Genomic DNA, 23,608 nt, shown 5'->3' with positions numbered 1-23,608 from the left:
AAAGGCAGTTATCTATCTTCCTCTTTAAAAATGAAAAAGGAAAGGACAGCGACGTAAATAACAGCAAAGGTTAGGGTCAAAACACAACCAAAACACAAGAAAAGCACATCTTAGTCCCTAAATACAATTACCTCATTAATGTCGGTTTAGGACAACATAGAGTCATAGACCAAGGTTTGTGGAGACCACGAATGTCCAACCAGACCCACCACCCTTCCTCTTCTCTAACTCCGAAAATCAAAAAAAATAAAAAATTTAAAAAGTAGGAAAAAATTTTAGAGAGAGAAAGACACAATAGCTAGCAACAACTTGAGAGAGAGAGAGAGAGAGAGAGAGAGAGACAGAGACAGAGACAGAGAAGCTCAAACTTGCTTTTCATATATATATGCCTCCAAACCTCATTTCTTCAAGAGAGAGAAAACATAAAAAGCATTTGAGAACAGGGCAAAGAAAATCAAAAACAAAAATTCTCTCTTGAACTTTGTATTCTTCTGATTATCGTTTTCTTCTTCTTCTTCTTCTTTAGCTTACGTTGTAGTTTTTGAAAGTTACAAGTCCGATCTGACTCACTGAGTACAGTTCTGTGTTCGACTCGGTCCTGCCTCGGATGAGTTAGAAAGGAAGATCGCTTTCTTACAAATCGATATCCATGGTAACTAAATTAAAAAAACTATATATCTGATTTTTGTTTTTTTTAGCTGATTGGTTTTGTTTCTATGACTCGTTGATTGGCTGAGTTGAATCGGAACTTAAGCTTGTAGTTGAAGTTATTGATGTTATTATTATTATTATTATTATTTTCTGTTAGTTATGTTGTTGTGATTTAGAACTTCGATAATTCTAGTAAGTATATAGTTTAGGATTTCTTTTAATGATTTTTTTTAAAAAATAAAAGATAAAAAGGGCAAAGTCATCCTGTTTCATCACCTGCATTGTCTAATTATAGGTTTAATACATGCTTATTCAAATTTGAGCACATAGGAATTACAGTAGAAAAAATCCAATCAAAGAATTGAAGAAAACACACTCTAATTATCGAAAATGAAGTGATTGAATCACCAAAGGAGTTTAGAAATGGTTGGTTGGAGTATAATTTGGTGATTGTTATAGTGTCTAGTGATTGGCACAAGTTCGAGGTATTGAATTTGTAGTGAATGGGTGTGAGTTCAGCTTTGCCATTGGCACACGAGATTTGTTGAACTAAAAATCAGGGAGAAAACCGTTTTAGGACTGGAGATAATTTGCTTAAAGAAAATATGGGGTGGTGATGGTTGTGTGATAGTGTAAGGATTTTGAGTTCAAGTTGTTTCCTTTTATAGTATTGTTTGATAATTGATAGTAGGATTGCCACATTTTTTTTTTTTGCTGAATAGTAGGATTGCCACTTAACAAATAATTGCGACTTAAGACATGGAACCCTTGGGGAGTGGCGGGTAGTTGGTGATAATGTGAATGCGAGTTTGGCTTCATGGTAATGTGTCAGCGGTGGAAAATGAATAGGGGATGCCACTGTGGTTACTGTGATAATGTTGCTACATTAGTGGGTGTGGCGATTGTGAGTGGTGTTTGCCTTTCCGTGTAATCCGGGTCTTTCGGATTGCGAGTGTAATACTGTCAATTTATTTTGGTTGTCTTGCTTCCTTAATGTGTTTCAAGCCTGATGGAACATTGTAGCAATTAGAGTTGTTTATTGACAAACAAGGTCAAGTATTCATGGACTCCCAGACCATCTTTCTTATTCATGTAGAGCCTGACCTAAATATTGATATTTGCTGGGGAAATTCTTTTGCCATTAATAAGTTCTTCATGTGATCCTCCTATGCATGTTCATAGATTTGTGATATTGTTCATCAATTATTAAGTACTTTTTTAAAGTACTTTATAAGTTTATATTAGCCATATTAACCGGTTTCCGCTATGGATACATTTAGATTTCAATTCAAACATTTTAGGGGATTAATTTCTGCTCTTTTGTAAAGAATGATATGTCAAGGATTGTTTGCTAATTTAGAACACCAGTTCATGTTGCCTGTGTTGACTTTTTCTTTATGCATGTACATTGCAGAACAATTTTATTTTATTCATTTACTTTAAAATTTTCTTTCAACTATTCTTCCTGTTGGATTGATGTTCTTTACATGTATGCTGTGCTGTTTTTGTAGGCTGGACCAGATAACATCATTGTAGGTTCTCATGTATGGGTTGAAGATCCATCACTGGCATGGATTGATGGAGAAGTCCTCCGAATCAATGGTGAAGAAGTTAATGCACAGACCACAAATGGGAAAAAAGTGAGTCAAACAAGCTTATCTGTTTCATAAATCTGTGTTACTTAACTTTGAGGTGCAAGTATTGTTTTTATATCAGCAGTTTGTGCCAGGCATCTGTTTTATAACTTGAATATTGCATGGTTAGCATCAAATTTACTGGTTTCTAAGACAAATGGCACCCATTAATTTTTGATCTTGTGGTTGGTCTATAACTTAAGTTACAATCTGATATGATGTTTGTCTTCATATAATTTGATATTACATAAAACAAATTATTATATAGTGTTTTGTAATTTCCACTAACTGGAAAAGATGATTGCAGGTTGTCGCAAATATTTCAAAAGTGTTTCCAAAGGATACCGAGGCTCCTCCTGGAGGTGTAGATGACATGACAAAGCTTTCCTATTTGCATGAACCTGGAGTACTGCATAACTTGGCAACCAGATATGAACTTAATGAAATATATGTAAGATATTTAAGATTCCCCCCTTTTTTGTATGCTAATGTACTAAAGTAGATTTTGAGTCAAACAAAAGAAGAAAGTTGCAGATAGTCTATTTATACTATTTTTTAAACTATCTTTCCCAGACATACACCGGAAATATCCTGATTGCTGTAAACCCATTTCAAAGATTACCACATTTGTATGATACTCACATGATGGAACAATATAAAGGAGCTGCATTTGGAGAGCTAAGCCCTCATGTTTTTGCAGTTGCAGATGTTGCATACAGGTACTTAGCATATTTTCTTAGGTATACGTCCTTTTTTCTTGCTGCTATAGCCTTTTATACTTACATTTAACAGGGCAATGATCAATGAGGGAAAGAGCAACTCAATTTTAGTTAGTGGAGAGAGTGGTGCTGGTAAGACTGAGACAACAAAGATGCTTATGCGGTATCTTGCTCACCTTGGGGGTCGATCTGGAGTAGAAGGGCGGACAGTTGAACAACAAGTTCTAGAAGTAAGAATACAATTTTTTTTTGGTTACAATTTTAGTTCCTAAAACTGAAAGCTTTGATAAATTTCCATTAATTTGTAAAGGATGGAAATATGTCCTGACTTGGTGTTTTTGATTGTTTATCTTTTACAGTCCAATCCAGTTCTTGAAGCATTTGGCAATGCCAAAACGGTTAGGAACAACAACTCAAGGTGGGTAATTGCTGTGTAAGACTTGTCAAGATAATCATTGCTTTGATACACGTTCCTTGCTCACCAGTTTTACTTACGTGCAAATGATCTCGAAAGTTGGATAACTAAAAATACAATTATAATAAAATAAAATATATTAAAAATCAATGCAAAATCAGAGGTGCACTTCATTACATTAGTATGTGAGATCAGAGTAAGGCTTAGATAAAAAAAAGTCAATATACATCTGTCTTCCCCCCATCCCCCAACCAACCTCTTTTTCCCTGAAACAGTGCTTGGGGAAAACATTGGTGGTTGAATCAAATGGATTGAGGTTCAGTTCATGATTCAATTGTTCTCACTGGCTGGTCTGTTTGAGTTCTGGCGATATTCTGCACTGCTTATTATTTTGAAACATTGTCCTAATTGAGTTATAGTACACTATTGTTCATGAATGTTGGTTGTTTGAGTTTAACTTGTCGGGAGGAGCTTATATTCCTCGTGTTCACCCTGGTATCACAATGCAGTCGTTTTGGTAAATTTGTTGAGATCCAATTTGACAAGAGTGGGAGGATATCTGGGGCAGCCGTACGAACTTATTTGCTTGAAAGATCTCGTGTTTGCCAAATTTCAAATCCTGAAAGAAACTACCACTGCTTTTACCTTCTCTGTGCAGCACCACCTGAGGTACTCATGTTTTGTTTTGGGAATGTGCTTATGTTCTCAAATCAAGTCTTGAGCATATGTTAACCTATGTCTGTATTTATAAGCTAATGCCATTGCCTTAATTTATAGGACAGAGAGAAGTATAAGTTGGGAGACCCTAAATCATTCCATTACTTGAATCAATCCAACTGTTATGTACTGGGTGGAGTGGATGATGCCCATGAGTATCTTGCAACCAGAAGGGCTATGGATATAGTTGGCATCAGTGAGGAAGAGCAGGTCAGTCTTCCCAGTAGTTCTAAGAAGTATTTTGTGCTTGCTATTGCATTTATTTGATTTGTAATAATTTTTTCTATTCAGGTGGCAATTTTTAGAGTTGTTGCTGCAATTCTGCATCTTGGAAATATTGAATTTGCAAAGGGACAGGAGATTGATTCTTCTGTCATTAAAGATGAAAAGTCTAGATTCCATCTTAATATGACAGCCGAACTGCTTCAGTATGCCCTGTTTAATCTATTTCTTCATTTGTAATGCATGTATATTAGTGATTTTTTTTGGGATTCCTTCACCTTTATTGACTTATGTTGTATGGTAGGTGTGATGCCAAGAGCTTGGAAGATGCACTGATTAAGCGTGTAATGGTGACGCCAGAAGAGGTTATAACAAGAACTCTTGATCCTGTTGCTGCATTGGGTAGCAGGGATGCCTTAGCTAAAACCATCTATTCTCGTTTGTTTGATTGGTAATGGGATTTCCTTAGCATTGCCTCTGTGTGTGTGCGGGTGTGTGCACACGCGTGCCCCTGCATAACATGATATAGTTGTCAACAGGAGTACATGAAATTAACATGTTAAAAAGGAAAAAAAAAAGTGTTTTGACTCCTGTTTGCCCAGTATTTGAGGTCTAACAAGTTTTTCATCATCATCTACAGGATTGTGGACACGATTAACAATTCAATTGGGCAAGATCCAAACTCAAAATCATTAATTGGTGTTCTTGATATATACGGGTTTGAGAGTTTTAAGCATAATAGGTAAGCCACTAAATTTAAATATTTTTGCAATGTATATATCTTCACATCTGACAAATTACTCTACTGAATAGTTTTGAGCAGTTCTGTATCAACTTTACAAATGAGAAACTGCAACAACATTTCAATCAGGTTTGATAACTCTTGGCATTGTTCATGATTCCTATTTTGGATTCAATTTCAATTCTTGCTTAGATTGTGGTAATTGCATATTTGCAGCATGTCTTCAAAATGGAACAAGAAGAATATACAAAAGAAGAAATCAATTGGAGTTACATAGAGTTTGTTGATAACCAAGATGTTTTGGATCTGATTGAGAAGGTATATTATTGTCTTCTAGCTGCGTTGTGTTAGTTTGAGTCAATTATACTCATATGAAGGATATCATTGCTTGACACAATTTGTTTGTTTCTCATACTTGCTATCAATTGCTCTGTGTTTCCTTACAACCATATTTCACATTTATCTAGTTCTTTTGAAACATTGCATTACAACTAGGTTCTTTAATCTTTTGCAGAAACCTGGAGGAATTATTGCACTTCTGGATGAAGCCTGGTAAGCAGCTAAGCAGCTAATTATTTCAATTTACTTTAGCTATCGTTGCTTTTAAGTTTGGTGGGCCTGATATTCCTAGCTTTTCATGATTTTATGATGAAACTCTCCAATTAAAGAATTTTGTTCATGTTTTGTAGTACACTTCCTGTGTATAACTGAGGGGGGGGGGGGGGCATTTGTTTTTATCTATTTTCAATAAAATTTTATTTACTTGACTATCAATTTTAAGAATTCGGTGAAATCTGAACACACTTCTAGTAATGTTTGCATAATTCAAATTCATTCTTTTTGTACTTATTTTTTCTTCGATTGCTTCACACAGCATGTTTCCTAAATCCACGCATGAAACATTTGCTCAGAAGTTGTACCAGACATTCAAAAACAACAAGCGCTTTATCAAACCTAAGCTTTCTCGTACTAGTTTTACTATATCTCACTATGCAGGGGAGGTAAACATATTTTCCCTGTTATAAATGTTCTATTCTCTGTACTGCAATATAAAGTTCACTGAAATATTTCATATTTTCCAGGTAACTTATCTGGCTGATCAGTTTCTTGATAAAAACAAAGACTATGTGGTGGCAGAACATCAGGATCTGTTGACAGCATCAAAGTGCTCCTTTGTGGCAGGTCTATTTCCTCCACTTCCAGAAGAATCATCAAAGTCTTCCAAATTTTCTTCCATTGGTTCTCGCTTTAAGGTATCATTATTCTATTCCTTTCTGAGCAACTGGATCAGGAGAACATGTTAAGTGTTGGTTAACTTCTTCTGCCAAAGTATAAGTGCCTTATGGTCGATCCCATTTCAGGGTTACATTGAATCAAATTGTGATCCATAGACAAAGAAGAAAAATGACTAATGACCCTGAAATGGAAGTCTATGCTATTTGACAAGTAATTCAGCTAGCCCAAAGGTAAATATAATTTGAGTGCAGAAGAATATGGGCTAGCAACTCAGGCTCTACAGACATTAGAACAATGCCAAACTAAATAGAAAGGCATATTCAATCCCTGTCCAAATGATTGTTTCACAGATTAAAACTTCTGCCTCTGGAAGTATATAGAATTTGATAATACTATCAAAAAGCCCATTCAATGCACGGTTTTTTTTTTTGAGAATAATACAATGCACGGTTTAATTGGCAATATTATGTAAAGTAAATAAACTGTTTGAATGATATAATTGAAATTGAGAAATAGAATAGACAATAAAAATCAAAGAAAAAAATTATTTTAAATTACGTGGCAAAGACAGTGTAAGACTGAGTATTTGTTAAAATGAAAAATTATGAGAGATAATTAAAATAATTTAAATTAAAATTTAAACAATGAAACTTCATTAAAAATTTCTTGAAACTGTCAGTAATTAAGTTTGAATCTGTGTACCATTTGAAAGTAGTTGGAACTTTGTTAATAAAATTTCACTTCGAGCAAACTATGTTAATAATTTTAATGTATTTGTAGCACTCCACAATACAAAAGCACATAATACGACATGTAACACTTAGGTTGAGCCATATAATATGCAAGCACAACGTGTAAGACCCAACTTTTGCTAATAAAATAAAAAAATTATGGTACATGATTAAAATAATTTAAAATAAATTACGGGTGGAGTTGTGTATCCATGGTATACTCCTTGGGCTTGGGGGTGGATCCAAAGCGCCCTACCTTGATGAGGTTCCACGTCATCAAAAAAAAAAAAAAAAAAAAACGAAACATTTTAATTTTTTTTTCTTCTTCTTGCTTGGGGTTTTCCTTTGTATACTTGTACTAGGGTTGCACATCTTTGCTTTTTTTATTTTTTATTTTTATTTTTTCAATAATGAATTTTATTACTTATCAAAAAAAGATTTCTAGAAACTTTCGGTAATAGAATTCTAACTGGAGTACTATTGCTTGAAACTTTGACAATAGTGTTACCTTTAGAGCAAACTATGTTAATAATTTAAGTGTACTTATAATGCATCACATGGCAAAAGTATGTTGTACAATGTATAATTCTTATATTGAGCCACTTGGCGCAACCACATTTTCTAGGACACAACTAATATTCTATAGTATATGATATTATTTGTATTTGTGTTTTGGAAAGGGGGCCATTTGCAATAATTTTTTTTTTTGATTACTTACACCAAGTATGGCTACCTAGGGTCTTAATGACATGACATAGGCAATAGTATTGAAATGGGATGCTCTAGTCTCTGAATGCATCTTAGAGAGCTATAATCAATGTAATTAGCATACAACTAAACTGACATGGAACAGGTGGTTCAATCAAGATCTGATCAATTTTGAAAGCCAAAATTTCTGAAAACTGAGAATTTCATTTTAGTCACTAAATTCTGTATGCCTTTTTTTTAGTGTTTGAATGTTTGAATGACGGTTTGTTGATGGGCTTACTATTGTGGGAGGCTGAATACAGTTGGTATTAATTACAGGGAATCAGAAAGAAGAATATACAATCTATATAACATCATGCTGGGATCCCTAAGCATAACCCATGGTTCTTAGGCATCATACCCAAGAGAAGGTTCACCAAGGGTTATGCAATAGAATTGGGATTTCAAATGTTTTCTTTACTGACCCCAAAATATGGTAATACATTACGTATATGGGTTGCATCTGTTTTCTAGCACGTTTGTGAGCCATGTATGACTTGGATTAAGAAGAGATCCAAAAGACGCATATAAAATTTGACCCAATAAAGACCATGAAATAAAACAACAACAACAACCAAGCCGCAATCCCAAATTTTTTGGGGTTAGCTATGATTCTCAACTAATTAATCTAGGTCGGCCACACATATTCTTTACCCTCAGTTTATTCCATTAGAAGTCATACTCTTTGATACTTCCTTAATTGACATGTTCTAATTTACTTATTTTATTAATATTATTTTAGGTTGTCTTCTACTTTTTTTTGCTCCTTTAACTTGAATCAACTCTCTTTTTTTATCAGTGCATTAATCGCTCTCCTTTGAATATGACTAAATCATCTCAAAGGACTTTCTCTCCTCTCATTTCGAACTCTATCTTTCTGTGAATTTTCACTTATCTTTCTTAACATTCTCATTAAACTACTCCCATTTGATGGATATGTTGCTTATTAATAGCCCAACAATCAATACCATAGAGCATATCTGGTCTTATAGCAGTCTTATAAAATTTTCTATGCTCTCACAATAACCTTGATGTGCTTCTTCATTTCATCCATGTTGCTCTTATACTATGATTCACATTCTCTTCAATATTTCCCTTTTTATGAATTATTGATCCAAGAAATCCAAATCTATCCTTTGACCATTTAGTCTTACAAACCCTTCATCTTAATTTCTACTTTTACTAAATTTACATTCCATGCACTCTATTTTGGTCATACTTAAGTGAAAGCCTTTAGATTCTAAAGTGTCTCACCAAATTTATAACTTGGAGTTAAATCCACCTGTAGTTTCATCCACTCAAACTATACCATATGCAAAAAGCATACGCTAAGAGATTTTCTCTTAAATTGATTTCATGAGTTCATCCGTCACTTGTGCAAAGAGATAGGGATTTAATGTTGATCCTTGATGTAAACCTATAGTGGTAGGAAACTCATTTTTTATGCGTTCGCATGTTCTCACACTAGTTATAGCTCCATCATATATATCCTTAATCATCTTAATATACTTTAAAGGAACTCTTTTATTTTTCAAATTCCACCACTTAACCTCTCTAGGGACCCTATCACATGATTTCTCTAGGTAAAAAAAACCAAGTGAAGATATTTACATGCCTTTATATATATTTTTCCATTAAACTTTTAAGTAATAAAATAGCTTTCATGGTAGGTTTTCCTGACATAAAACTAAATAGATTCTCGCATATTGTTGTTTTCTGTCTTAACCTATGCTCAATTACTCTCTCCCAAAGTTTCATGGTGTGACTTATAAGTTTAATTCCATGGTAATTTGTATAGTTTAGAATATTGACATCGTTCTTGTAAATAGATATTAAAGTATTACTCTTCTGCTCATTAGGCATTTTCTTAACACTAAAGATCTTATTGAAAATGTTTGTCGACCAGCTTACGCCTATATTGCCCAAGTTCTTTTAGACTTCAATGGAGATTTCAATTGGTCCCATGGCTCTTCCCATTTCCATCCTCAAGGCGTCCTTTACGTCAGTTATCTTAAATCTTCAAACCAACTTATGGTTTCTATTCTCTATGGGGTGACTTAATCCACTCCAATCTTTCATATCACTTGCATTAAAAAATTTTCAAAATAATTTTTTCGTATCACTTATCCACCACCCAAAAAGTAAATAAATAAATAACTTATTCATCTTTCTTTAGTATGCTCTTTTTTTTCTAACACTTTTTGGTCTTCATTTTTAATGCATTGGACGCCATTTATTCAAGTCAATTGTTTTCATTTTCCTTGTCTTGCCAAGTTTATAAATATTCTTTTATCCCTCCTTCATCTCCAACTTATTATGTATATTTTATCATAGACCTTATATTTAGCCTCTTGGACAACTTTTTTTTACTTCCCTCTTGGATACCTTATAATTTTCATAAGCGACATTGTCTCTACACATAGGTAGGCTTATATAACTCTCTCTTTAATCTAATTGCTGCTTGGACCTCCTTTTTCCACCACCAAGTCTCCTTAATCGGTTACCCACATCCCTTAGATTCTCCAAGTGCTTCTTTAGCCACTCTTTTTATAAAAATTAGCCGTATCATTCTACGTCTTGTACATCTTTTTCCAAATTCCACTTGCCCTCTTTGATCATTTTATTTTTAAACACATCTTGTTTCTCCCCCTTCAAATCTCATGGCCTAATCCTTGAGTTTCTTTGTCTCATTTCTCTTCTTTATCATCTTCTGATACAAATGTCTAGTACCACCACCCTATGTTGAGTGGTTACGCTCTCTATTGGTATCACCTTACAATCATTACAACATCTACTATCCAATTTTTGAGTAAGGATTAAATATATTTGATTGATGTTTGTTTGCTTGTGAAGGAATGAGTATGATTCCCTCTTCTTGAACTGAGTTTTCGCTAATATCAAATCATAAGTTGTTGCAAAGTCTAGAATAATATCTCCTTGTTCATTGTTTATTCCATATCCTTGGCTTCCATGAAATGAATTCTTTCAAAGATGCCACAATCTTTTCCAGCATGACCTCTCCCCCAATTAAAATCTTTTCCTGGTATGGTAACCCTTGAATCAGTTCATCCTTTGTCCTCCCAAATTTTCTGCTTAATGGGTTTTTTCAATTCTATTTCAGGAGCATATGCACTAATTATGTTAATTGTCTCTTCTCCCAAGACAAGTTTTATTAACATAATTCTATCCCCTATCCTTCCAACCTCAACAACTTTATTTAGGACTTTTGTCTATAATTATCCCTACCCCATTTCTACTTTATCTCTTCCTGTATACCATAATTTATATCATGTATGTTCAATCTCTCACCTACCTATTTAGTCTATTGAAGACAGATTTTGCCTTTTCTCTTTCTACTCATTGTATCTTCCTGTATACCATAATTTATATCATGTATCTACTATTTCCAATAGTTTCCCGATTAAAGACCTTATATTCCTAGTGCATATGCCAATCCTATCCTCTTGAACTAACTTTTTTACCTGCACTTGTCCAACAAAATGCGGGAACTCCTGCCCATTTTTCATTACACCCAAGCGTCAATATAGTGTGTTGCATACAAGGAGTGCCCTAGCTAACCCTTGCCCACTTTTGGGGTCCAATGCAGCACATTGCTTGTAGGGGATCCCTCGACTTATATTTGTAGTGGATCCATACATAATAGAGTGATTAAATTTTACATTGGCCATCAACATACCACAATCCTCCTCTTTCTGATCTTGGGATTGGCCATGAACAAAATATATGACACTACACGCATACCCATAAAATAAAGCCTATACATAATCAAGACCAATTACTGAACTGCTATTACAGAAAGAAATACTAATATAACTTTGCCCAGATAGTTACAATAGTGACCTTAATAACATAATATGGGTATAGGAAATACTATGTAAAAATTTATCCAAGGAAAAAATAAACATATTGGGTAAAGGATATCCAAAAATCTATTAAATTTCACTTGTATATATCCTAATTGTGGGCTTTTATGTTCTTCCTCACTTTTTTTGGCACATGACATTTGAGGCTTGCAGTTAGGCTGTTTCAAAATAATTTTTTTGGTATCATGTCCTTGTAGTGCTTAATTTTAAATGGCAATGATACTGCTTGTTTCTATTTTTCTCTGCATTGAAAATTAATGTTTACAGCTTTCAATTTCAGTTCAACGTTACTGCAAAAGCATGTACATGTCTGTCGGTGGATTGCGGTCTCGTGTTATCTCAGTAGCATCCACTTCCCTTTTTACTCTCCTTTTTTTCTAATGGAAATCAATACTAGCAAGTCCATAAATCTGATCCAAAACTGTGATTCTTTTTCCTTATAGAGTTAGTCATGTTATAGGAGTAAATTTTTACTCTGCCTGACATGCTACAATTTGACTTGATGAACATTGTCACATACAGTCAGTTTTCAAAATGCAACAATACTTCTAGATGGACAGTACACAACCTTTCCAAACATGGTAGATCTAGGGGTCTTGTAGGACTCAATACATAAAGCTGTGTATATGCCTGATTATATATTTTGTTTTCTTACAAATAAGTGAGATGTGCTCTCAAATATGCAGTTACAACTTCAATCTTTGATGGAGACTTTGAGTACAACAGAACCTCATTATATTAGATGTGTGAAGCCAAACAATGTCCTTAAGCCTGCTATTTTTGAGAACCTCAATGTAATCCAACAATTGCGCTGTGGTGTAAGTATAATCCAACTATACCTTTTGCTTTGTTTTTGTACTTCATTTATTTGTGAAACCTGCAAAGCTTAACATTTTTGTTTTACAATCCTCTCTTCTTAGTAAAATTCACGTGTCATTATTATTTGTTGTAGGGTGTTCTTGAGGCAATCAGAATCAGTTGTGCTGGATATCCTACTCGACGAACATTTTATGAGTTTCTTCACCGCTTTGGTGTTCTTGCTCCTGAAGTTTTGGAAGGGAAGTAAGTGTATATTTCTCGTTTCTAATGGCATCTTGTGTTTCTATCTGGCTCCTTCCCTTCTTTTCATTCTTTCTTCCTTTAACCCTTTTATTCTCGATATAGTCCATTCTTATTTTAGAAGTAACTCTTACTACTTCTTTGTGAACAGCTACGATGAGCAGGTTGCATGCCAAATGATTCTGGACAAAAAAGGATTGAAAGGTTATCAGGTAATTCACATATCTCCTTGGAACTCATTTTGATGATGCTATGTAGTGGTTTTGGGGTTAGGTTGAGACAAGGAGGCCCTACCCATATACCCTGTCTGCCATGGGGGTACTTCTTATTCCACATGTTCAAAGCCTGCATCGGGGCAACTTGGGGTGAGAATATAAGATCAAATCTGGGGCAGATGGAGTAAATGACCATCTGTGTATTTGAATGTACTCCAATATTCTGTCACTAATAGCCTGTTCCTTTCTCACATGCACTGCCAAACAACCTGTAGCAATCAGAAATAAACTGAGTAGCAGGGGGAGAATACCTTACAGCAATTGGTCATTGCAGCTTTCCTGGTTGTACCATAAAGGTTTAAAATGTGTCTGCGTTTATGATAAGAATTCTATAGAAAGTTCCAGAGGTATTTGAAATTCTCCAGGTGGGCATGTTTCAACACAGGTTAACCAAGACTGAAGCTTTTCATTAACCTTATGCTGGTAGGAATGTGTCGACGAACCTTGCCCCTACAATAGTTGTCAGCCTTGAGTCAATTCCTTAGTAGGGGCTGGTCAGGAATCAGGGTGGCTGCCTGATGGACATAACCCGTTGTCTGGGGAATCTAACCTGGATTTCTAAATGCCTATTGAATCTGAAGCACAAATTGAAATTTCTAACTGCTTGTTACATTATGTATTGCTTAGTTATATGTTACTAAATCATTATTGCATGTGATGCATTTTCCCATCGGTGAGTTTTTAATGTCATACTTTGTTCAACATGGCTTGGCAGATAGGCAAGACAAAAGTCTTCCTCAGGGCTGGTCAGATGGCTGAGTTGGATGCAAGAAGAGCAGAGGTGCTTGGAAATGCAGCTAGAATCATTCAAAGGCAAAGTCGTACATATCTTGCACGCAAGGAGTTTGTTGCATTACGAAAAGCTGTGATTCAATTGCAGTCGTGTTTGCGAGGTATAGTCAAGTTGTCTTTGAAACAATGCTGATTCTCAAAATCTGGTCATAATTTACAGTGAAAAATTGGACTCAACATGTTTTTTTTTTCTCAATTTATATGTGATTTGAAAATCATATAATATCTAGCCCATTCTTCTGCGGCCAGATACCTAACCATCAGACTTTTAAACCGCTTTTGACTTTACAAAAACCTCTTGTTGCCTAGGTCTTTCGAACTTAACCAACTAAGCTCAAAGTTAACTGATTAATCCACTCAAACTCAAGCTGCACCTGACCACTTTTTCTTATCAAAGGAGATTAGCTTGTCTGCTTGTCAGTCCTACGTGCATGTGTGTTGGGGGGTCAGGGCGAGGTGGGGGTGGGGGTGGGGGGTTGTTCAATAAGTAAGATGGAAGGCAATGCTTGGGGGGAAGAAAAAAAAAAAAGAATATGGGAATGCAACAGTAAAAATCACTTATAGTGTATAAAGCTTATATAGTTCATGGTAACATAATTTTTTCCAATTATTCCAGAGAGAATCATGATGGGTTATTTTCCCTTTGTAAAAAAAATATATACATACAGACATCTTGCTGCACTTCACAAATTAATATTCTATTAACTTCTTATCAAAAAAAATTTCTATTAACTACTTTTAGCCTGTCATTCATGATTCAGATTATAATCGATTTCAATATGTGCAATTATGAATAGGTATATTGGCTCGCAAACTGTATGAACAATTACGCCAAGAAGCAGCAGCTTTGATGATACAGAAGAATTTCCGACGATACATTGTCCTGAAATCCTACTCAACAGTACGATCGTCTGCAATCACATTGCAGACAGGGTTAAGGGCAATGACTGCTCGCAATGAATTCAGATTCAGAAAGCAAACTAAGGCAGCAATTATTGTCCAGGTCCTATTACCAAACATCTCAAAAAATACATTATCTTGGAATACAGAAAAGGAGATCTTGCAAGTGTCATACGCATGCTGCAAAATCAAGATCCACATAGCATTTATTACCGACTGAAACTTGTTAAAGAATTTAATATTGAGCAGTTGTTTTTTTGTTGGCTGATTGCAGGCTCGTTTGCGTTGCCACATAGCATATTCATATCATAAGAGTCTCCAGAAGGCTGCACTAGTTACTCAGTGCAGTTGGAGGCGAAGGATTGCTCGGAAAGAGCTCAGAATGCTCAAAATGGTATTAAATTCCTTCCTGTGTTTCTTTTTGTCTAGTAAGATGTACTGCATCATGCATTGTGCATGAGGAATAAATTCAGGCGGTAACCATTGGTGTAAATCCATTCAGGCTGCAAGGGAAACTGGGGCCCTAAAAGAAGCAAAAGACAAACTAGAAAAGCGTGTGGAAGAACTTACATGGCGTTTGCAGCTTGAGAAGAGATTAAGGGTAACTATATTTTTGTTTATATTGTATATCAATACCAAGTATGGTATTCATCTGGATCAATGAGAGTGTGTGCACCACAATTGACTTGCATTATAATTTAATTTTATGTTGAATTGAATCACAGACTGATTTGGAAGAAGAAAAAGGCCAGGAAATTGTAAAGTTACAGGATGCTTTACATGCAATGCAAATACAAGTAGAAGAAGCAAACGCCAGGGCTATCCAAGAACGAGAAGCAGCTCAGAAAGCTATTGAAGAAGCACCTCCAGTCATTAAGGAGACTCCTGTTTTAATCCAAGACACGAAAAAGATTGATTCTTTAACTTCTGAGGTGGAGAGTTTAAAGGTATGCAGTGGTTTTCTCCTATGAATTCTTTAAATATTTGGTATATATATTTAAAAAAAAATTGAAATAATGCTTTCTTAAACTAAAACTGCTTGATTTTAATGTATCTTCATGGACATGTCTCTATGCTGGAGACAGTGACTACAAGGTCCAACTGCTGCAGCTAGTGCATGCTTGAAACTTGAGCTTGGTACATAAATGTGAATTTCATCTGTTATTTGACTTTATTGGAGTTAATCAAGCTGTCCATTTACCTTTATGTTTGGGATCATTTGAAGCTTTAAAGATAATAAGAACAATAGCTGCAATCTACTTGCGGTTTATTGCCGCTGTAACTTGGTTCATTTTACGACTGTTTGTTTGTTTATACCCCTTAAACCAAGTTGTTTAACCTACTGAATTAGCCAAGTGATTACTTAGGTTAATTATGAGATCTAGGCTAAACAATAAAAATCATATCATGCACAACAGCGGAAAAGTAAATAACACACGAATATGATCATCTAGGAAAACCATTTAAATGAATCTTCTCAAGGTAAAAACCTGGGGATGATTTGACCTAGCAATTCTCAAGGTAAAGCAAATCCACTATAAGAGAATCGAAGTTTTTACAATAAAATTTAACTCTAAATCTATTGCTATCTCAAGTAGTAACTTATTGACACGATCACATGCAAGATCCGAATCCACAAACTCCTTATCTTTTGGATTTGCTTTGCACAAACACCCATGTTTGTGACTTTGAGATCCCACTTATAGGTTTGGCAACACAAACTCTCCAGTTTGTGACTCCAAGACAACCCTTGAAGGTTTAGATCATCAGCTATTGTTGATCTTGTTGCAGCAACTTCATATCTACTGGTTCTAAAGATATGAGAATGATTTCCGGTAGTGACTTTGAAATAAGAAGACACAATACCTTTTAGATCTCACAAGAGCACCTCCAAAGTCTTCTCAAATCTGTGAAAACGTAGTTAGGGTTTTCCTTTTATACCTAGACTAAAACCCTAAACGTTTTCGCGGACTTGGGCAGTTGGGCTTGATTTAAATTTTGCAGAAAAATCATGTCTACGATTTTCGATCGGTTGGATTTAATTTTCGATCGGTTGAACCTGGCATGTTTCGAATTCTTCTTTCTGCAGCTTGTATGTTCTTGTGTAACTTATAACACCTTGAGCATTGTCTAATAAATCTTATAGACTTAAGAATCTATATCTAGACAAGTTTGTGCTTACGGTTTACCAATTATTCTAAACTTTTAGAACCTAACAACAACCATTAGGTTAGAGTTGTTTTAAATTTAACCCTTATGATCATCATTTCACCATTACTTGAATATCATATTATCAATCATTGTTAAATTTTAATTCTATCAATGAGTGACTTAGAGATGAAACTTGTGGGATTCCCCCCCCCCCCCCCCCCTCCCCGACAGCAAAAGAGGAAATGCATTACTTAAACCTCAGTTCTTACAACAGAGCTAACAAAACTACTAACGGTATGACTAGAAGCAGCATTAGACTAGGTTAAAGCTAACAATAAAGCTACATCAGCTGGGGAACTTGTGGGATTTACTGACTTAAGGAACGTTTCTTGTTCACCAGGCTTTGCTACTATCAGAAAGACAGGCAGCAGAGGAGGCCAGGAGAGCTTCTAAAGATGCTGAGGCTAGAAATGTAGAGCTGACTAAAAAACTTGAAGATGCAGAGCAAAAAGTGGATCAGCTTCAGGAATCTGTGCAGAGGTTTGTAACTCATGATAAAGGAACTGTCTAGTTGTTAAATATTGTTGTTTTAGTGATTACAAACAATGAGCTCCAGACCTGATTGACTCAACTTACCCCTTCTTTTCTCTGTCTTGGTGAAGTTATTTGTATTTTGATTTTCTATGTTGTATCTTTTCCTCTCGTGTAAAACTACTTGTTAGCCACATCAAAAGGAGAGAGAAAGAGAGCTTCACCCTAGTTGTCATGACAGTGAAGCATATCCATCAGAGTTTGTTCATTGCTTATTGCCCTTTGCCTGGTTTAAAAATTGTTTCAGTTTGACTTATGTTGTTAGGACTCAACTCCAAGTCTCCAACCTGACTATCAATTGTCATTTAGTTGGACTTCCCATTCTCTTATGTCTCTAGTCTTCATATATGCATTTGTATTCATTCCTTTAATCTCTTTCTCTCTCTTGCTTGCATGGAATTCTTTTTGGATAAAATCTTAAAATTCTTTTGAAAGTGATATATTATTATGATTCAGGTTCGAAGAGAAACTTTCCAATTCAGAGTCGGAGAACCAAGTACTTCGTCAGCAAGCACTAACCTTGTCACCAACTGGGAAAACTTTGTCTGCAAGATCAAAGACTATGATTATTCAGGTATGAGTGGAATTATTGTTATTTATTATATTCCTTGCATTATAATATACAAATCCATAAAATTATGTGGTGTTATTTCTTGAATTTACAGAGAACACCAGAGAATGGGAATGTTCTAAATGGGGGAGCCAAGGTTGCATCAGTAAGAGGACATCATTCCTTTTATAATTAATACATTAAAAAAATTCTTGGAGATGGAAGAGCAGGTAATTCTAATGGTCTGATACTTGTTTCAGGATATGACTCTTGCAATATCAAATGCACGTGAGCCTGAATCAGAGGAAAAACCCCAGAAATCTCTTAATGATAAGCAGCAGGTAAGTGGCCATTGACATATGTGAAGCAATCTGCACCTCAATGCATATTTGAAATCTTGTTTGGTTTTTCATTTTCTACTTTTTTTCTTACAATCTGCAGGAGAACCAGGACATTCTGGTCAAATGCATATCTCAAAATTTGGGATTTTCTGGGGGAAAACCAGTTGCTGCTTGTGTCATATACAAATGCCTTCTTCACTGGAGGTCATTTGAAGTTGAAAGAACTACTGTTTTTGACCGGATTATTCAAACAATAGCTTCAGCCTTAGAGGTAAGTCAAAGTTTTGTGGATTTGAAAGATATGTATCTGTCCATTTACCGAGTTACATTCTAGTTTCAACTCTTCTATGCATTTGCATTTGGAGTTCTTTTTTTCTTTTTTTTAATTAATGTGTCACGTTACTAATTCTGTTGAGTTTCTCTTATTGAAGGTCCCAGATAATAATGATGTATTGGCTTATTGGTTATCTAATACATCAACTTTATTGTTTCTGCTACAACACACACTCAAAGCAACTGGAGCAGCTAGCTTGACTCCACAACGACGGAGAACTGCAACAGCTTCTCTTTTTGGAAGGGTGTCTCAAGTATGAAGCAATTATGTAAACTCGTATATGTAATTATTCCGGGGTTTTATTGATTATTATTGTTTCTTATTCTTCTTCCTGTTTTTTCTTTTTTCTTCATGTGAATTCTAGGGGTTGCGGTCATCTCCTCAAAGTGCTGGACTCTCATCTTTTCTTAATGGTCGAGGTCTTGGTAGACCTGATGACTTGCGGCAAGTTGAGGCCAAGTATCCGGCATTATTGTTTAAGCAGCAGCTTACTGCCTTCCTTGAAAAGATATATGGCATGATACGAGACAATCTAAAGAAAGAGATCTCTCCATTACTTGGACTATGTATCCAGGTAGCTCTTAAAGTTATTTTATTGTATATGTTACAATTGATGTTTCTTTCACTAGACAGTAGTAAAAGAGACTGTAATGGAAGATCTTAAAAAAGATTGTGATTGAAGCAGTCTAATGATGGTTTGGTATGGTGATTATTAGAACCTTTCCTTTGAATCCCTTTGGACCTTTTTTTTCTTCTTTTAATCCTGTGGGAGAACGCCTTACTTCCGTTGTCTTTATTAGATGAAAAGGCAATTCATGACATCCTTAAAGTTTCAGACTGTTAGTCAAAACAAAAAGATTCAGTCTTTTCTTCTGGTTCCAGCTAAGCCATAAGATTGCTTACAACACTAACATGCATATCCCCATAGACAGCGTTATATATGCAAACACTTAAAATTGGTTGGGTGCAATCATACACTTTGATACGTGGTTCTCCTATTTCTTGAGGGGACAAAGTTTAGCTACAAAATTGGTTATAACTTAAGGTTACAACTTTATTCAATATCTTTTTATTGGAGGTGAATTTTGACAAATCTACCATTGGATTACATCTTCTTCTTATAAACTTCATGCTTACAAAATTTATAGAAAATTAAAGATCAATAGTTATGTTATCAATAAATTGTTTAAATTGCAAGTTTTTGTAGTTTAAAATTATGCATTAAATATAAGCTTATAGATCATATAGTAGATAATATCTGTTTGACACAAAATTTGACATGTGTATTAAGAGAGTAAAGAACATGCAATTCAATGGTTAGATTTTCAAAATATGCAATAATTTTTCTTTTATTGTTTGGCTACAACCAATTTTGTAACTAAACTTTGTCCTTGAGGGAGGGAGTAGCAATTTGGACAACAAGCAAAGTCTCTTGGTTTTCATTTGTTTTCTCAATATTATGCAGGCACCCAGGACATCACGAGCAAGTTTAGTGAAAGGACGTTCCCAAGCTAACGCTGTTGCTCAGCAAGCTTTGATTGCTCATTGGCAAAGTATTGTTAAAAGCTTAAACAGTTCTTTGATGACAATGAAAGCGAACTACGTGAGTTCTACAGTTTCACATAGAATGTATGCAATTGTGTTCTAGTTGGAACAGTATCATCTCTAATGTGGTCTGGCTTCACAGGTGCCCCCATTCTTAGTCCGTAAAGTGTTCACTCAGATATTCTCATTCATCAATGTTCAGCTATTCAACAGGTAGATGCATCCGCTCTCTCTCTCTCTCTCTCCCCCATTGCATTTAGTCTTCGTTTATTATATATTGTAGTCACAAGCTGACAATTGACTCCTATAAATATCAAAATTTACTTGCTCCTTCAGTCTTCTTTTGCGGCGTGAGTGTTGTTCATTCAGTAACGGGGAGTTCGTAAAAGCGGGTCTGGCTGAATTGGAACAGTGGTGCGACGGGGCTACTGAGGAAGTGAGTACTATGAAAAACTCTGTGACCTTTATTCCCTGAACAATTTTGTATGTTTTACCGGGACTGCTCTTGTGTACAGTATGCAGGCTCAGCTTGGGATGAACTAAAGCATATTAGGCAGGCTGTTGGATTCCTAGTAAGATTCAGTTGTATAAGCCTTTATATCAAATAACTCATAGTTTTTATTTTTTCATATCAGCTTACTAACTTTATTTTCTTTCAATTTCTTAATAATTCAGGTCATACATCAAAAACCGAAAAAGACTTTGAATGAAATTACAAAGGAACTCTGTCCCGTTAGTGCTGCCTCTTTTAAACTACTCAAAATTGTACTTTGGTTTACATTTTTTTTGGGGGGTTATTTTCTCAATTTACTGCGTGATTCTTCTTAGGTGCTCAGCATACAGCAGTTATACAGGATCAGTACAATGTACTGGGACGACAAATTTGGCACACACAGCGTGTCTTCAGATGTAAATTTCTTAAATCATGTTGCTTTTGATGTTACTGAAAAGTTTTGTTTCTCCAGATACATATATGTCATGCTGACTTTTTTCTCTAATGTTACAGGTTATTTCAAATATGAGAGTTATGATGACTGAGGACTCTAGCAATGCTGTTAGTAGTTCGTTCCTATTAGATGATGACTCAAGGTACTGTTTTTACATTATCCTCCTTATATTCCCCTGATTTTCAGTCTCCATTCATATACTCTGTTTATCATATGGTTATTTATACATTTCATACATATCAATGCAGCATCCCATTCTCCGTGGATGACATCTCCAAGTCAATACAACAAATAGATGTAGCCGACATTGATCCTCCTTCCTTAATTCGTGAAAACTCGGGGTTTGGGTTTTTACTTCCACGTGCTGAGTGATGTTCATGATCATGGTTTTGGATGCTCAGATCTTGTTACCTATGGGATGTGCACATCAATTGATGTGCTAAAACTTGTGCATATAGGTTTCATTGCTTGTCACTATTCATGTGTATAGTACATACTTCAACCCAGGTAATCCGTCTTGGTGTGATGTCTGGGTCAATTCATTTTTTTTCCTCTCAAGTTATATCAACAAGAGGGGAATTTGTCAAGAAGCCATATCACTGTTGATGTGATAATGTGCAATTATATGGGCATTGGTGTCCTGTGACCTCTGCCAAACCGGCAGAGGCCCTTTTTTATTTTTTTATTTTTTCATATTCTTCTTGGGTTTTCAGTTCTTGTAGTGGGGTTTTTTAAAATGTAATTAGCAACTAAAAATGTGTCATAGGCCATTATTTGTTGTATTTGAAAGCAAATTTGTGTTTAATGTGATGTAATATTTATTTAAAAAAAAAATCAGATAAAATCTTGTCAGACTTTCTTTTAGCATTACTGAAAATATTCTTAGCAGCGTTATCTCAGCTTTAAAACCCCTCAAAAGAGTGAGTTCCATTTTAAGTAAATGAGTTACGGTGGATTTGGCACCAAAGTTGAAATACAATGTGATGCAGCTTAACCAGTTCCACTGATCTCTTAACTCGGTCATGACCTGTGGCATTGAAGGAAGAGCAATGTTGGACAATCTTTTTCGCAACCACGGACGCTATTTTATATCTAAAGGTATACGGACGCAATTTTTTTTTCTTTACTAATGAGTTGACAAGTCGCCACTCGTCAATAGTAGATATACCTCTCTCTTTTTTTTTCTTTTTTTCTTTTTTTCTTTTTTGAGAAGGAATAGTAGATAAACTTAAGTGAAAATAAAGGCAACTTAGCATCTTAATAAGTTGGAAAAACGTTTGTAAAAACTGTTTTCAATAGCATTTCTCTTTTCACCATTATTATATATATCAGTCACAATAGGTCGACCCTGGTGGAAAAAGACAAAGATAGTATCACTAGATCAAAAAGATAAAAAGCATTGGAATCCTAAAACAAGTACCTATGATTTGATTATTTGAATACAAAGCATTGTTTTCACCGCTTAATTGCATTATAAATTGCAAAACAAATGGATGGAGGCGATCAGAATCTTTTGGCTAAATATTTTGTAAAATTGAGTTAATTTGTGTTGTGTGTTGTTCAAAGTTATTTAGCTAGGTAGGAAGAGAGGCAACTTTCGGCAACGGTATTACTGAAATTGTGAGAAGTAAAAGGGAGGAGAGAGAAATAATGTGATGGAAGGGAAGAGAGAGAAAAAGTGATTTCGGCAATGCTATTGCTGAAATTTCTGCCAAATTTTTATGCTGCCCAACTGAACCAAAATAAGGAGAGAGAAAAAAGTTGAATTATGGCAATGTCATTGCCGAAATAGGAGGAGAGATGAGAGAGAAATAAAGTTGAATTGTAGCAATTTTATTGCCGAAGAGAGAGAGAGAGAGAGGTTTAATTATGACAATCTCATTGCTGAAATAGAGGAGAGAGGGAGAAAAAAAAAGTTGAATTGTGGCGATTTTATTGCCAAAATAGGAGAGAGAAAAAAAAAAGTTGAGTTGTGACAATTAAATTTCTTGAAGAGTTTTTTTTTTTTTTTGGTAGTTTGGCCGAAATAGGAGGGAAAAAAAATTGTTGTTAGTGGTTCTCTTTGACCAAAACAGTGGTGCTTGTGAAAAAAATTTTGTGCCAGATATGTCAGTGTAACTTTATTTCATCACTGTAAAAGTAAAAATTATTCATCCTTTTATAATTAATTTCATTGCAGAAATCATCTCGCAACTTCATTTCATTGCAAAAACTAGTTAACAACGTCTTCTACATTGTTACTTGACTTACTTCATTCAAGCTTCAATCATTATTTTGTCTTTTTATTTCTCCTCACCATTATAAAAGGCAACATCTATTTTTTCATCTCCTCACATTAATTTTTAACAATCATTCCTCATATTATTTCACCCTCTTCTGCTTGTTCTTTGCTCATATTATCTCTTCTGCTTGTTCTGGGCAGTAA

General features: G+C 35.0%; 1 protein-coding gene across 1 annotated transcript; it reads left to right on the top strand.

Moving 5' to 3' along the window:
- Nucleotides 1-294: 294 nt before the first annotated feature.
- LOC142606443 (myosin-17-like) lies at nt 295-22,045 on the top strand. The gene is made up of 39 exons (XM_075777794.1): nt 295-652; nt 2,163-2,291; nt 2,593-2,736; nt 2,859-3,004; nt 3,078-3,234; nt 3,364-3,422; nt 3,929-4,088; nt 4,197-4,346; nt 4,428-4,564; nt 4,663-4,809; nt 4,999-5,100; nt 5,172-5,229; nt 5,317-5,418; nt 5,615-5,652; nt 5,975-6,101; nt 6,183-6,353; nt 12,385-12,516; nt 12,651-12,760; nt 12,909-12,969; nt 13,748-13,925; nt 14,622-14,827; nt 14,999-15,118; nt 15,227-15,325; nt 15,450-15,671; nt 17,276-17,415; nt 17,923-18,040; nt 18,132-18,182; nt 18,277-18,357; nt 18,458-18,628; nt 18,789-18,944; nt 19,056-19,265; nt 20,157-20,294; nt 20,379-20,449; nt 20,573-20,672; nt 20,752-20,808; nt 20,912-20,968; nt 21,065-21,145; nt 21,243-21,325; nt 21,432-22,045. Exons 1-39 carry the CDS (start codon nt 650-652, stop codon nt 21,553-21,555), a joined length of 4,596 nt encoding a protein of 1,531 aa, XP_075633909.1. The 5' UTR covers nt 295-649; the 3' UTR covers nt 21,556-22,045.
- Nucleotides 22,046-23,608: the final 1,563 nt, after the last annotated feature.

This window comes from Castanea sativa, chromosome 1, assembly GCF_040712315.1.
Source record: "Castanea sativa cultivar Marrone di Chiusa Pesio chromosome 1, ASM4071231v1".
Lineage (NCBI taxonomy): Eukaryota > Viridiplantae > Streptophyta > Magnoliopsida > Fagales > Fagaceae > Castanea > Castanea sativa.
This window is presented reverse-complemented; position numbering and strand designations above follow the sequence as displayed.